Raw genomic sequence first — 13,806 nt, 5'->3', positions numbered from 1 at the left:
ATATATTTCAAATGTTGAATTAGAGTAGACTTGGAGTATTAAGAAAGTACTGTAACCCTGACTACGGTATCAGAGATGGATACTGAGAACCATTAAAAGTTTTGCAGTCAGGAAGTGATGTGTAAACTGGGTTAGCCAGGTACTATGGTAGAGCAAGAATGATTGTCATGGAAGAAATTATACGTGAAAAGGCATGAAGGGCAGGTGTAGGAGAAAATAAGGTACATTCAGGAAACCTGAGCTGGTCCAGGTAGCTTTCATGGGTGGTGTATTAGGACATACCTCAATCCAGAGTGGGTACCAGCTGAGATCATGAGTTCGTGCTGAAGGAAGAATTCTGAATGTTTCCCCAAATGTGCAGAAGTTTGTGGTAGGAGAACAATTTTCCCAGCTCAGAGTTAAAGATAGAGATAATTCTTCTCCTAACTGAGGAGTGCAACCTGCTTGAGATAAGTTCTTTTAACCTGAGTTATTTTATTGTTGCTATGACAGAATTAAGGGGAATTCTGTTTATACCCTTTCAACTGCTTTTATTTAGTTCATACTGTATGTTTATATAATATTTTTAACCAAATATATGTTGCCATCTCAATTCGATCATTACTCTAATTACTTACTACATAGACTGCTCTTGTAAATTTTGATCTATCGAGATTATGTCCCATTTCTCAAATGCTACAACTGTTACGTACGTGCTGAACTTTTTAATTATCATCAGGTTATATGTCTTCCAACTTCCAGTTTAAGCACATGCCAGTCTCTTGGAATATTTAGCATTGATAGTTATTTTTACCTTTTAGGTTTTGGCTTTTGGCATGTTAAGTAGGATATTTTCCATCATTTTCTAGCCTTAAATGATCTTTTTTCAAAATTTTTTGAGTATTTTAAATAGTCTCATGTGGAATATACATAACTTTAATGTAATAAATATTTATTGAATTTATTATTATATGCCAGAAATACATGTAATAGTAGCTACACCATGGCTATGATAGAGAAATTTCCTTAATGGTTCAATTGTGATAACAATACTATGTTATGAGCAACAAGTATGATGTTCAGGTAATATATCGAAAACCAATGTAGTAGTCATTTGAATAACTGATAGAATGACACTACTTAGCAACTACTCTCAATATATCACAAGCACATTTTTCCAGTGCAGGATATCACTTTTTATGGAGAGACATAGTAAACATCATTCATCAAATCCTTCCAATGGAGGATATCACATTTTCTAAAGAGGCATAGTAATTTTTTTTTAATATGAAATTTATTGTCAAATTGGTTTCCATACAACACCCAGTGCTCATCCCAACAGGTGCCCTCCTCCATGCCCATCACCCACCCTCCCCTCCCTCCCACCCCCCATCAACCCTGAGTTTGTTCTAGTCTCTTACGTTTTAGCTCCCTCCCTCTCTAACCTTTTTTTTTCCCTTCCCCCCACCCCATTGTCTTCTGTTAAGTTTCTCAGGATCCACATAAGAGTGGAGGCATAGTAAATTTTATGCATCAGTTTTACTGATTGATTTAACAAATATTTATTGAAATTCTACTCTGTGCTACAAATGGTGGCAAGTAAGGAGGACATGATCTCGGCTTTCCCAGAATGTTAAGTCTAGTGTCGAAGACAGACAATTTATCAAACTATTAAACTACTAAAATGTGAGAAGGGTATATTCACATTATATGTCATAATGGGAGATTATGGCTAATTTTCTTTCTTCTACATCCAGGAAAACCTGAAATCTCATAATATTCTCCCACTCCTACCTCATTTAAGCATGCTCAGTACATTTTTAAAAACTTGCCAACACCCCTCTGCCCTGAACCTACTTCAGTTTTGGACTGCAGAAAAGATAAGGAATTAGGAGAATATGAGTCTGGATTTTCCCAGATTACTTAGGTTCTCAGAAGGTAACAGTTCCCTGGTTTGATTTTATAATAGAAAGTTTCACTAATACAGGAGACAAAAATTACATATCAATGAGAACACATTTTTTAAATTTGATATTAAGCGTACTTGGAAAGAAATTCATCAGTGCATTTAGTTATTAGTAGTATTAGTGCCTCCAAAGAGGAATCTCAGTGTACAATAATTTGTCTATGTAATTTTGTCATTGGGGTAGATCTTTTTCTTTTTTAAAAAAAATTTTTAATGTTTATTTTTGAGAGAGAGAGAGAGACAGAGCATTAGCAGGGGAGGGGCAGAGAGAGGGTGGGGGGGAGACAGAGAATCTGAAGCAGGCTCCAGGCTCTGAGCTGTCAGCACAGAGCCCAATATGGGGCTCAAACCCACAAACTGTGAGATTATGACCTGAGCCACCCAGGTGCCCCTGGGGTAGATCTTTTTCTTATAAAAATACCATATCCAATGAAGAAATCATCAAAGAAATTTTTTTAATATCACGATTCCAGCATTCTAGTATGATGACTAACTTCACTTTGGAAAGTTTCTGGAATAGTGTGTACTCCAGTTTATTTTTCATAATAATATTTACATATATGCACTATTGCATTTTATGCTTTTTTCTCATGTTGCTACATGGTCCTCGTTACTATGTTTTATAATAATTACATGATATTAAAATTCTATTAATGTAATACATTAATATTACAATATTACAACGCATTAAATTCCACTTTAATATACTTCAACATTTCCTATTATATATGACACATCAGTATTTTAGATGCTTCCTGAGGAAATGCTTCCCAAGAATTTGAGTAAGGACCATGGTCTTATAAAATATGTTTTAGTGTATGCTTGTACAAGCCCTTAGTCTGTTGCCTCTCAGTTTCACACTTACCGTTCATTGCCTCCTTTGCAACAATAGAGCTGGAGCCTGTAAACGTTTCTCCTTGGCTACCTGGCATGTTTTAATTGTCACAATCCTGCAGTACGCTTCCTGTCCCCTTAGAGAATGGGATTCCAGGCACACATCTAATCATGTCCGCTCCCTATCTTTGTAATCTTTTAAAAACCAGACTTCTCTTGTGTAAGTTGTCCACTGCTGATTACAAATGTCTGCAAAAGTTAGTGGTTTAAAACAACAATAAACATTTCTAATTTCGCAGTTTCTAGGAGTCATAAATTCAGGAAAGTTTCCAGTCATGCTATTGGCCAGGTGGCCAATGTGGCCTGTGGTAGCAGTTTGCCAACCCTTCATGTGGTGCAAAATATTGTTTAACAAGCAAACATGTCATATAGAAGAAAAAACCTGTTATTTCAGTTTCAGAGAACTTCCAGAAATTCCTCTTATATCTTCTATAAAAAAGACACCATATTATATAAAGAATGAGAGCTTAAGCCTTCTAATATCCTTCATTACAAAAGGCATTTATATCATACAAGTAATCAGTATTTGCTTTATTTCGGTTTTAAATATATGAACCATACTCTTACTCAAAAGAGCAGATTGTACATAGGAAAATGGTTGCAAATGGTTCCTTACTAATTTGTGACATGTAACTATTTTCTTCTTTTTAATTTCAGATATTCAGTACTTCTTAGACACTGACCTATCACCATATACTTCATATTCCTATTACATCGAGACCACCAGTGTGCATGGCTCCACAAAGAGTGCACCTGTCACTTTCAAGACGAAACCGGGGGTCCCGGAAGGACACTTGAACTTAAGTTATATCATTCCTGTTGGCTCAGACTCCGTAACACTTACCTGGACCACACCTTCAAATCGTTCTGGTCCTATAGAAAAATATATTTTGTCCTGTGCTCCTTTAGGTGGCATTCAGCCGTGTGTTCCTTATGAAGGTCATGAAACTGCAGCTACCATCTGGAATCTGGTTCCATTCACCAAGTACCATTTCTCTGTACAGGCATGTACTAGTGGGGGTTGTTTACACAGCTCACCCCTTACAGTGATCACAGCCCAAGCACCTCCCCGAAGGCTGAGTCCACCTGCAGTGTGGAAGATCAGTTCTACAGAGCTTCACGTCGAGTGGTCTCCCCCAGTGGAACCAAATGGTAGGAAGGCAAGGCTCAGATCTCCCTTTCTTGGCCAAACATGAATGAGAATTTAGGCATTTGGAATCGTGCAGTGAGAGTCTGGCAATTGTATTCAGTTTTGTAACTGTAGGATAGAATAATTGAGAAGATATCTAAAGGTATCAAACACTCTTTGGACTATGTAGAACAAGTTAGTAGAACAAGTGTATTTCTTTAATCTAATAACAAATTCCATTCATTTAAATTGCCCCTTAAAAGGCTAATATTATCTTTGCTCTTAATGACATCTGTCACAACACAAATGATGTTTCTAATTTGAAACTCACTTATGAGATGCATTATATTTGACTGTGTCACAAGCCAGGGCACCCATAAGCAGTAAATTTTCTCTTTTAACCAAGAAAAGGATATAAAATAATACCAAAAATATGTATATAGGCTGGCTGACTCCATTAAGTTAATTTTTTGTCTTCATACAATTGAACCCTTGGTTATATAGGCCAGACACAAATTCATAGATTTTTAGTAATTAATTTCATGTGTGTACTATGGCAAAACCTTTTATCTTGGACTTTGAGAGTTACTTGATAAGAATATGTAGAAATTAAGTTGAATGTTCTAATATTTATGTAAATGGGGCTGTGTTAAATAGATAATTAAATTAAAATCCCCAAATTTGCAAGTATACAAATTGGAGGTGCAGTGATCAGATTACACCCCTCCCTCAAACAAAGCAATTCTTCTTAGAAATTATGGCCCTTCACTCTGCAGAGGATTGGATTTACCTCTAATAAATTATCGCTATTTTGTGTTTATGCATTCCCTTTTGGTTTGTTTTTCCATGAGTGTGCTTTTTAGCAGTACTTTATACATTCATCTATCCATCAGCTTGTTGTCTTTTATAAATCCCATCATCTGGATTATTAAAGGAGTGAACAGGTAATCTAGTCAGGAGAATAAGGCAAAGCCAGCAGAACTCTTTAACTGACCTACCCCCACCCTACCCCCAAAACTGTCACTTTGTCCGATGAGTCTCCTTGGCTCTGTGTTTCACTTTTCTAGGAGTGATAATAAGATATGAACTGTACATGAAAAGATTGAGATCTGATGGACAAGCCACGTCGGCAGAAAGTCAAGTTTTTCAGAGCAGTGGATGGCTCAGTCCTCACCCATTTGGAGAATCGGCCAATGAAAATGCATTAAAACCTCCTCAGACAGCTACAACCATCACTGCCTTGGAGCCATATACCACGTATGGGTTTCGAGTGTTGGCTGTGAATATGGCTGGCAGTGTGTCATCTGCCTGGACTTCAGAAAGAACAGGAGAATCAGGTGAGGAAAAGGGCTTTGAATTCTACTTTTAAGACTCCCACATAAAAATGCTGCCCCAAATGAAAGTCAACAGCACTAAAGTACGTTTCGAAAAGCAAGAATTATAAATTTATATAGGCCAAGGAAAAATTTAATATATTGGTTGGCTACATAAATAACTCAAGGTCATAAAGCACTTGCAGTGAGTTTTAGGGAAAAAAAAGTAAATGCCTGAGCTATTACTTCAAGAGGGAAAAATAACTTCACTGTAGTTATAGTCTTTTGGGAATGTTTGCCAAAAATAGCAATTGGTTTCCATTCCTGAAGTGGGTTGGCCATATACCCTATCTTGCTCCAAATTCAGTACAATTTATATTCAATGAAAGAGATAGCTGTTACCCATTTCACAAATCCTGTTTTGTTTTTATTTCTCTCTCCAAAGCAAATAGTGTAGGTACTAGGTGGTACCTAATGATAGAATCCCGGGTATCAAAATCTGTAATTTGCAACTGTACTCACAAGCAGCTGGCAGTGTGGGAAGAAAGGAGTGTGACATTTTCAATTTTCTGAAGATATCTTCACTATGGCAAATGAGAGATTTTTAACCCTCCCCCTTACTCTTTACATTAAAAACACCTCAAATATCATGAGCCTTTAACCAAAAAAATACACTTTTGTTATGTTTTGAATCTATGGATATTCAAGAAATCCCAAGTCCTGATTTAAATTGGCTCTGTTAAGACTGTGGGGAGGATAAGGGTAGCTTTAGGTTGATGTCCAAGGGAATCATTTCATGAATAAAATGTGCATTCTGCTTGAGCATCTCTTAATGACTACCAGCCATCTTGGACAAATAATAGTGCCATGATAGCACAAGTGATGAGCCATGGCGTTCTGGAAGGGGAAAATCAAGGTCAGAAATGAAAAGTAATGGGTGAAACTGCAATACTGGACCCTCATAATCTTATGGGTCACTGGCTCCTGAACGTGCAATGAGGTCCTTTGATAATACACCTTTGGTTACCACATTTAAAATCCATATTAAGATCTCAAGGATGGCAGGGGGAGAATGTATGTGTGTATGTACTCTGGACATTTCAATCAAGATTTATTGAAAACTTAAAAAATTTCTTTGGGGTTATTTAGAACATTTTCGATTTACCACTTTCTGAAGAGTAATATTCTCCAAGCTGTATCAGTGTGGGTGAAATACTTCTCTCCATTAGAACTCTAGTGTGTTACTCTTCGTTGTTCTGGACTTTGTGGACTAAGACTTAGTTTTGATGACTTCTTCTTTCAAATGCTTCATAAGACCTATGATTCCCCACTCCAAAAAATCTATTAGTTATCTTCACGAACGTTAGCAAATTCCTATATGATTTTTATTTTGTGAATGGAAAATACCTTTGCTGGTAAAATAAGAATGGAGAACATCCTTGCAGAAAACATAAAAAAAAAAGTGAATGGCTTTTATAAACACCAGTATATCCTTTGATTTTTAAAAATCAGGGTATTAACGTAAGGAACAGGGGTATGGCAGAAACTAGAACACATGTATGAATTTACTCCCGAAACCTGTAAATAATGGCGTTCATTGTTGGCTGCTGTACTTGTTGTCATTGATAGTGCCAGCGTTCATGACCCCTCCCTCCGTCTCCCCGCTTTCACCGTACTCCCTCAATGTGTCCTGGGAGAAGCCGGCAGATAATGTAACAAGAGGAGAAGTTATGGGGTATAAGATCAATATGATTTCTGAACAATCACCTCAACAATCTGTTCCTGCAGCATTGTCACAGGTATTGTTATTTGAACTAATGTCCTTTCAAAATTGAATTGTCTTCATTTTGATATTTTCTGAGTTTGCAGAATTCTGTGACCGATTTCTCTCTTCTAGATTCCTTAAATGGGGCATTTGTTTCCTGATATGATATTATGTGTGCAAGGCTCTATATATTTATATCACCTATTTTTTCTAATATAAGCATGTATTAAAACAAAATAGATATAACGTTGTTTAATAAAATCTGCTTTTTACACTTAACATATATCCTTATATATCTTGTAAGAAGTCGACTCTCAGTAGCTATGTAGCATCACATTATTTGGGCAGACAATAATGCATTTAGCCAACCCACAATCAGTTGATATTTATACTGTATTGATTCTTTTGGAAATATAAGTAGCATTGATAAGAATGTCTTATGTGTACATTTTGCATATTTCTGAAGAGAAAAGAATTCTGAGGAACGTATTATCACAGCTTATAGCAAAGGGTATTAACATGTTGAAGGTTTGGGATATACAGTGACATATTGTTTACTAGTACTTCATCCTCTAGCTAGAAGTAATGAGAATAATAATCATAGCTAACTTATGAAGGCTGTATTATGTGTATGGACTAAGTCATTTGATATGTATATAACAATCCTGGGGGGGGGGGCGGTGAGAGGCTCTTCTTTCCCTCCAGTTTATGGTGTGGCCAATGTACTCCATTAGTCTATTCTATCAGCATGAGGGTGGCCAATGACAGAGATGGCTGATGTTAACTGGACAAGTCATTCTGTGTACTTGACTGTTTAGCACCTCTTCTGAGGAAGATGCTCTTTGGTAGCACTAGCACAATATAAAGGGATCTTCGCACATAACTATCTCTCCCATGGTCCTATCCACACTCTTCTTTCTCAGACTTCCTGGTTCCTGATCTTCTAGTCTTTTCTCTCTCATGCCCATGACTAATACATCCCAGCCACTGTCATATAGTTCAGGTGTATTCTACCTTTGGATCCTTCCCTTTCCATACAAAATCGATGACAAGGTGCGCTACTGGTTTTCGGGATCATCCTTGAATGGAGCTACAGAGCAGCTATCATGCACTTGCAACCACATACTAAGGCAACCCATCTGTGAACCAAACCGCATGTTTATACTCTCTCAGCTCTTGAGGGACCTCCAACAAGTCATAGGTATGAGCTGAGATTGATTGAGCTACCAGTATACAAATGGTCGATAAGATGGGGTCCCAACAATCTGCTTGCACAGTATATAATAATTCCTGGCTCTTTTTGTGCCCCTTTCCATTTATGGATATCCCTTTCCCCAGATATCCTTTCCATTTGATGATGAATTTCTTTTGGGCTTCAGTGGCCTTAAGAGATGGCATGTCTGACAGAACTCAGCTCATGAGAGGTAACTCTAGCTTCATGGCCATTTGATGTTCCACAGTCAGCTTCTCTGCTCTTACCAAGGCCCAATAGCATGCTAGAAGCTGTCTAGCAAATGGTGTTTAATTTCCATTGTGTCATATGCCCTTGCTCCAGACCCTGTGAGTCTACCTTGTGATTCTCTTATTGAGAGCTTGCCGTAAATGTCTCACAGCATCTTTTCCCACTATAGCCACCTTTAGTACCACAGGCTCTGATAGACTTTATGTCCCAAGTTGCTTGGCTGCTTGCAAAACAGTCTTGACCTTGACCTGCTGAAGAATCCATTTCCGCTTGAGGGCACACTCAGAGCTGGCAGCGCTCCATATCACTCAGTATCTTGGTCAGAATAGTATTCCCAGATGTGGAATATGCTCTCTTCAGAACCTAAGAAGGCCTGCCAGACATTCTGTTTCCTTCCTACTAGTGGTAAGTGCAAGAGGCAATAAGCTGACCTTTATTTTGGAAGGGGTGTCCTAGCATGTCTCAGGCTACTGCACCCCCAAACATTTTACTGATGGGGCAGACCCCTTAATTTTCAAAAACGTGGTCTCTCATTCTTTGGAGGACATAATACTTATCAAGACTTCAACATAACTGCCACTTCTTGATTCTCTGATTCTTCTTTTTTTTTTTTTTATTCATTTTTTGAGAGAGATGGAGACAGAGTGTGAGTGGGGGATGGGCAGAGAGAGAGGGAGACAGAATCGGAAGCAGGCTCCGGGCTCCGAGCTGTCAGCACAGAGCCCAGTGTGGGGCTCCAACCCACAAACTGGGAGATCGTGACCTGAATCGATATTGGAGGCTTAACTGACTGAGCCACCCAGGCGCACTGAAATTTATTATTTTTTAAGTGGAGGCCAAGTCTGAAATCAAAGTGTTGGCAGGGCCATTTTCCCCCCAGTGGCTCTAGATGAGAATCCTTCCTTGCTTCCTCCAGCTTCTGGTAGTTTCTGGTGTTCCTTGGTTGGTGGCCACAAAACTCCAATCTCAGCATGTTGTCACATAGCCTTCTCTGTGTCATTATCTCCTCTGTGTCTGTGTAGCCCTCTCCTTTCTCCTATAAATATATGACTTATATTTAAAGCTCACCCTAAACGTGTGATTTAATTAATTACATCTGCAAAGACCGTATTTCCAAGTAAGATAACTTTCTGAGGTACTAGGTGAACAAGAATTTGTGGGAGACACTGTTCAACCCATGCCAATAGGTTTGCCAATATTGTCGAGCCTTTTCAGTAAACCGAGCATGTATACAACACAAAACTAGGAGAAGAAAAAGAGTCAATAAATAATTTATGACTCCTTGTTACACTTTTTCATTAGTCTGGAAATAAGTACTGACTTATTTGCAACTGTCTCAGGTGGCAAAAATAGACCTAGTCTTATACAAATCTTTTAACTTAAACAACTTAGTCTACCAATCCAGCATGTAGTAGGATTTAGGGTAAATTTACAGCCATCACTGCTTTGTTTGGCCCTTAATTTCATACCATATTTATCATTGATGTTTTGTTGTTTTTGCTACTCTTTTGCTTTGTAAACTGTTCTTTCTTTGTAAGATAGTTTCAAAGCAACTATTGCTTGCACTATAATATTCTCTTCCAAGACGCAAAACTAAGTAAAAAACACCGTTCATAAAAATATAGCCTTGGAAGTCAATTTGTTTATATCCCATTTCTGCCAGTCGCTAGCCCTCCACACATCTCTGTGTTTCAGGTCTTACTCATCCGTAAAATAGGAAAACGATTTCTTCTTACCTATGTGGTGTCTGTGGAACTTCAAGAGCTTGACGAATATTAGCTACTATTAGTGATTTTTATTAATGGGCTAAGACTACATTACACTTTAAAAAGATCACTTTATAGTTCAGTGGAGCAGTAAAAGATTTCATTTTTATTACAAAAATTATGGATATGCATCTTTTTTTGTTTAAAAGTCCTTTCTTTGTGGCCCAATTGAAGAAAGATGTAGATATGTCACTTTCTTCTCTTACGTTTTCTCTCCCCCACAAATATCTATCTACTTCATTGTGTATTAACGAAAATGAAATCAAGAGTGGCAAAGCCAAAATTGTCACTTCAGTAGTTAAATTTGTATCCACACTGACCTGAGTGTGTCTTGTTATAAGTTTGGTAAGTAAATAGCCAAATTTTCTAGGGAAAGCTACTGTAAAATAACTGTTAAGGAAATTTTGGCTAAGAATGTGGCAATGAAGGGGCACCTGGGTGGCTCAGTTGGTTAAGTGTCTGACTTCGGTTCAGGTCATGATCTTGTGGTTCGTGGGTTCAAGCCCTGTGTTGGGATCTATGCTGACAGCTCAGAGCCTGGAGCCTGCTTCAAATTCTGTGTCTCCCTCTCTCTCTGCCTCTCCCCCACTCACATTCTGTCTCTCTTTCAAAAATAAATTAACATAAAAAAAAAGAACGTGGCAAGGAAATATATAGAACAGTTGATATTATCAGTGTAGGATTTCAAGCTTCCACAGATTTCTCTCCACCTCTTTAAAGATTTATGCCAAAGAAAATTTTCAATTAAATTGATCCTTTAAGACACGTAAAATGACTGTATATATGGTAGAGAAAAAACTTATCTGAGTGATTATTTTATGTGCTACAAGCTTGAAGGTAAATGTCCTTTTAAAATCTTGTAATTTGTACCAATCATATGTAGAGAAGTAAAAGCCCATCAAAATTAGTATTAATCTACATTTTCTATTTCGTATTATATGTCATTATGTGTTCTTGCTGTGAAAAATAGTTTATTAAAAAAATGATTCAACATCCTAGATTACAAAGGAAACACTTTATTTTCAAATTAATTTTTTTAATTTGAATATAGTTGATATAATGTCACAATAGTGTCAGGTATACAACGTAGTGATTCAACTTCTCTGTATGTTATGCTATGTTCACCATGAATGCAGCTACCATCTGTCACCATACAATACTATTACACATAATACATATTTTAGATTCCACATATGAGTGAACCATATCATATGTGTCTTTCTAAGTGTGACTTATTTTACTTAGCATAATACCCTCTAGGTCCATCCATGTTGTTGGAAATGGCATGATCTCATCCCTTTTTATGGCTACATAATATTCCATTATATATATTTTTTTACCACATCTTCCTTAAAATAAGAAACACTTCGCTGTATTTTATCCTGAAAACAATTTCATTTTCTAAAAATCTAAATTAATCCAAACCAGAGTTGTTCTAAATGGGATACATTTTATAGCAATAGTCAATAAATTTTACTCATTTCAAAGTTTTATTTTTCTTAGAAAATTTCAAATCACATTGCACAGAAGAAAACATTTTATAAAATCAATAACAATTTCAGAATTAGAAAAATGAAGTACTCATGATTTGGTTTTTGATGTTTTCTGATTTCTAAATGTAATTGCAAGGAAATAATACCAAAGTTTTAAATTATTCCTAGATTTTTAGACTCTTTGAAATCACCTTTATTTCTGAAAAATATTATATAAATGATGTAGTTCATATCCCATTCACACTGTTTTCTAGAACTACTCATTTAGGTTATGAAATTTTAAAGTAAATGCCTAGGCAATATTCCAAATGAATTTTATTGTATTTCTAAAGGGAGAATATCTAGAAAATTACTTCAAATGTTATGAACCTTAACAGCTATCTATATTTATACATATAGAAGATTATTTGATATGATATCAGTATCCCTTAGAAAAAAGTTTTATACTCATGCTTGGTGTCATACTTTTTGTTTTAATGACTTCTTTTTCTGAATACAATTTCCAGTGGTTTTTGTATCTGTAAACTGAGTAAACTTATACGGTTGCTTTTGATCATTCCTAGTTATAATGATAGGACCAAGGCTCAGTGTTAGTTGTTTAATTATTTGTTTATGTACTATGGCGTTCCTTTCAGCCTCCTTCGCTCAAATCTGCTTTTCTCCCTTGAAATTGTGTGGTAAAGACAATATTTGAAGAAATGTAACTGTTTGATCTAATCTGCATATGCTTATTTGTATAAGAAAGATAATTGAGAATTGACCTCATGTGGATGCTCAGTAATGTGTTTACTTGTTTTCCTTTTTCTTTTGTGGCTTTTTATTTTTAAAGAAAATGATGGGATTAATTTAACATAGTGACATTTTTCTGTGCTAGTTCCATCAAATGACGTGTGGGCATCACTGCATGGGGTTCGTTTTGGCCAAGCCCCATGGTTTTATTTGGCCCTTTCATGATAACAATCACAATGTCACCATCCTTTATCTCTGCCATTGGTGACAATAACCATACCACCACGCTGCTTTATGAGGCAATAACTTGCTTTCCTCATTTATCCACTCGGGAACTGGATTATTACCTCATAAAACAGTGTGATTGTACAATTATCAATTAAATCCTAGCTTGTTGAGACTCTTCAAAAAAAAAATCCCTTTCCTAATAGTGGTTGGCAATAATTTCTTTGTCTGAATTCATAGAACATGACCGGATTCTGGTGTCTTGACTGCCAAAGTTACATTTCTCACACTGTTTATTATCTGACTTTTTTTTTTTTTTTGGCCTTGAAGGTGTTGTATACTGCCAAATCCCAAGAACTGTTTTATATTGTAAAAGAACTAAAACCTTATAAGATATACAACTTCACTATTTCTCTCTGCAATTCAATTGGTTGTGTGACCAGTGCTTCAGGAGCAGGACAGACATTAGCAGCAGGTAAGCAAGTTTTTCTGTACCTGAAAAATGTGAAAAATATATTGTATATTTGTAAACAAACACCTATAAAGCTCAACACCTTCTCTAGTTTGGACTTGTCTTTTCTGGTTTCTCCTGCTCCCTGATCACGAACCCTGATTGCTAGCTGTATTGACATTTTTAAACAAACAAAAATAAATAAATAGACTTAAGTTTCTAAGAGGTCCCTGGGAGCCCTGAGTTGCAGCTGTGCCATAATAAGAAATGCAGCTAGATGCAGAGTGACTCCAGGGCTCAGTATTCACTCTAGGTCCTACTGATATCCTGACAGTTGTTAGAAGTATTCAGGAGGCTTCTTGTGAGGGCTCAGGATACTTCTTCTTGACCCTTTTTGCGGGCTTTGGGTCTACCTACTCCTGCTCTCTGGGGCTAAAGGCAGACATCCAGGAACTAGTGGGATATTCTGGTGTTATATTTTACCTTTAATGGATAGGCAGCAGTGTAATTATTAATTTACTTATTATTAATAAGAAGCTACTAAGTTTATACAATTTAAATAAAGGAGTCATTATCAAGTATGATCTTAGTAGGAAATGCTTTGCATAAAATGTTGCTTGCTTTACACAGAACA

At 36.7% G+C, this 13,806-nt stretch overlaps 1 protein-coding gene across 1 annotated transcript in view; it reads left to right on the top strand.

Moving 5' to 3' along the window:
* USH2A (usherin) overlaps window positions 1-13,806 on the top strand; it is a 736,138-nt gene that overhangs the window by 200,656 nt on the left and 521,676 nt on the right. Inside the window, exons 17-20 of the mRNA XM_043568966.1 lie at window positions 3,497-3,991; window positions 5,036-5,305; window positions 6,911-7,080; window positions 13,052-13,196. Of these exons, the coding sequence (XP_043424901.1) occupies window positions 3,497-3,991; window positions 5,036-5,305; window positions 6,911-7,080; window positions 13,052-13,196 (1,080 nt within the window). The remainder of the gene's footprint in view (window positions 1-3,496; window positions 3,992-5,035; window positions 5,306-6,910; window positions 7,081-13,051; window positions 13,197-13,806) is intronic.

This window comes from Prionailurus bengalensis, chromosome E4 (genome assembly GCF_016509475.1).
Source record: "Prionailurus bengalensis isolate Pbe53 chromosome E4, Fcat_Pben_1.1_paternal_pri, whole genome shotgun sequence".
Lineage (NCBI taxonomy): Eukaryota > Metazoa > Chordata > Mammalia > Carnivora > Felidae > Prionailurus > Prionailurus bengalensis.
Note: the sequence above shows the minus strand (reverse complement) of the source record. Positions and strands in the feature narration are given on the sequence as shown.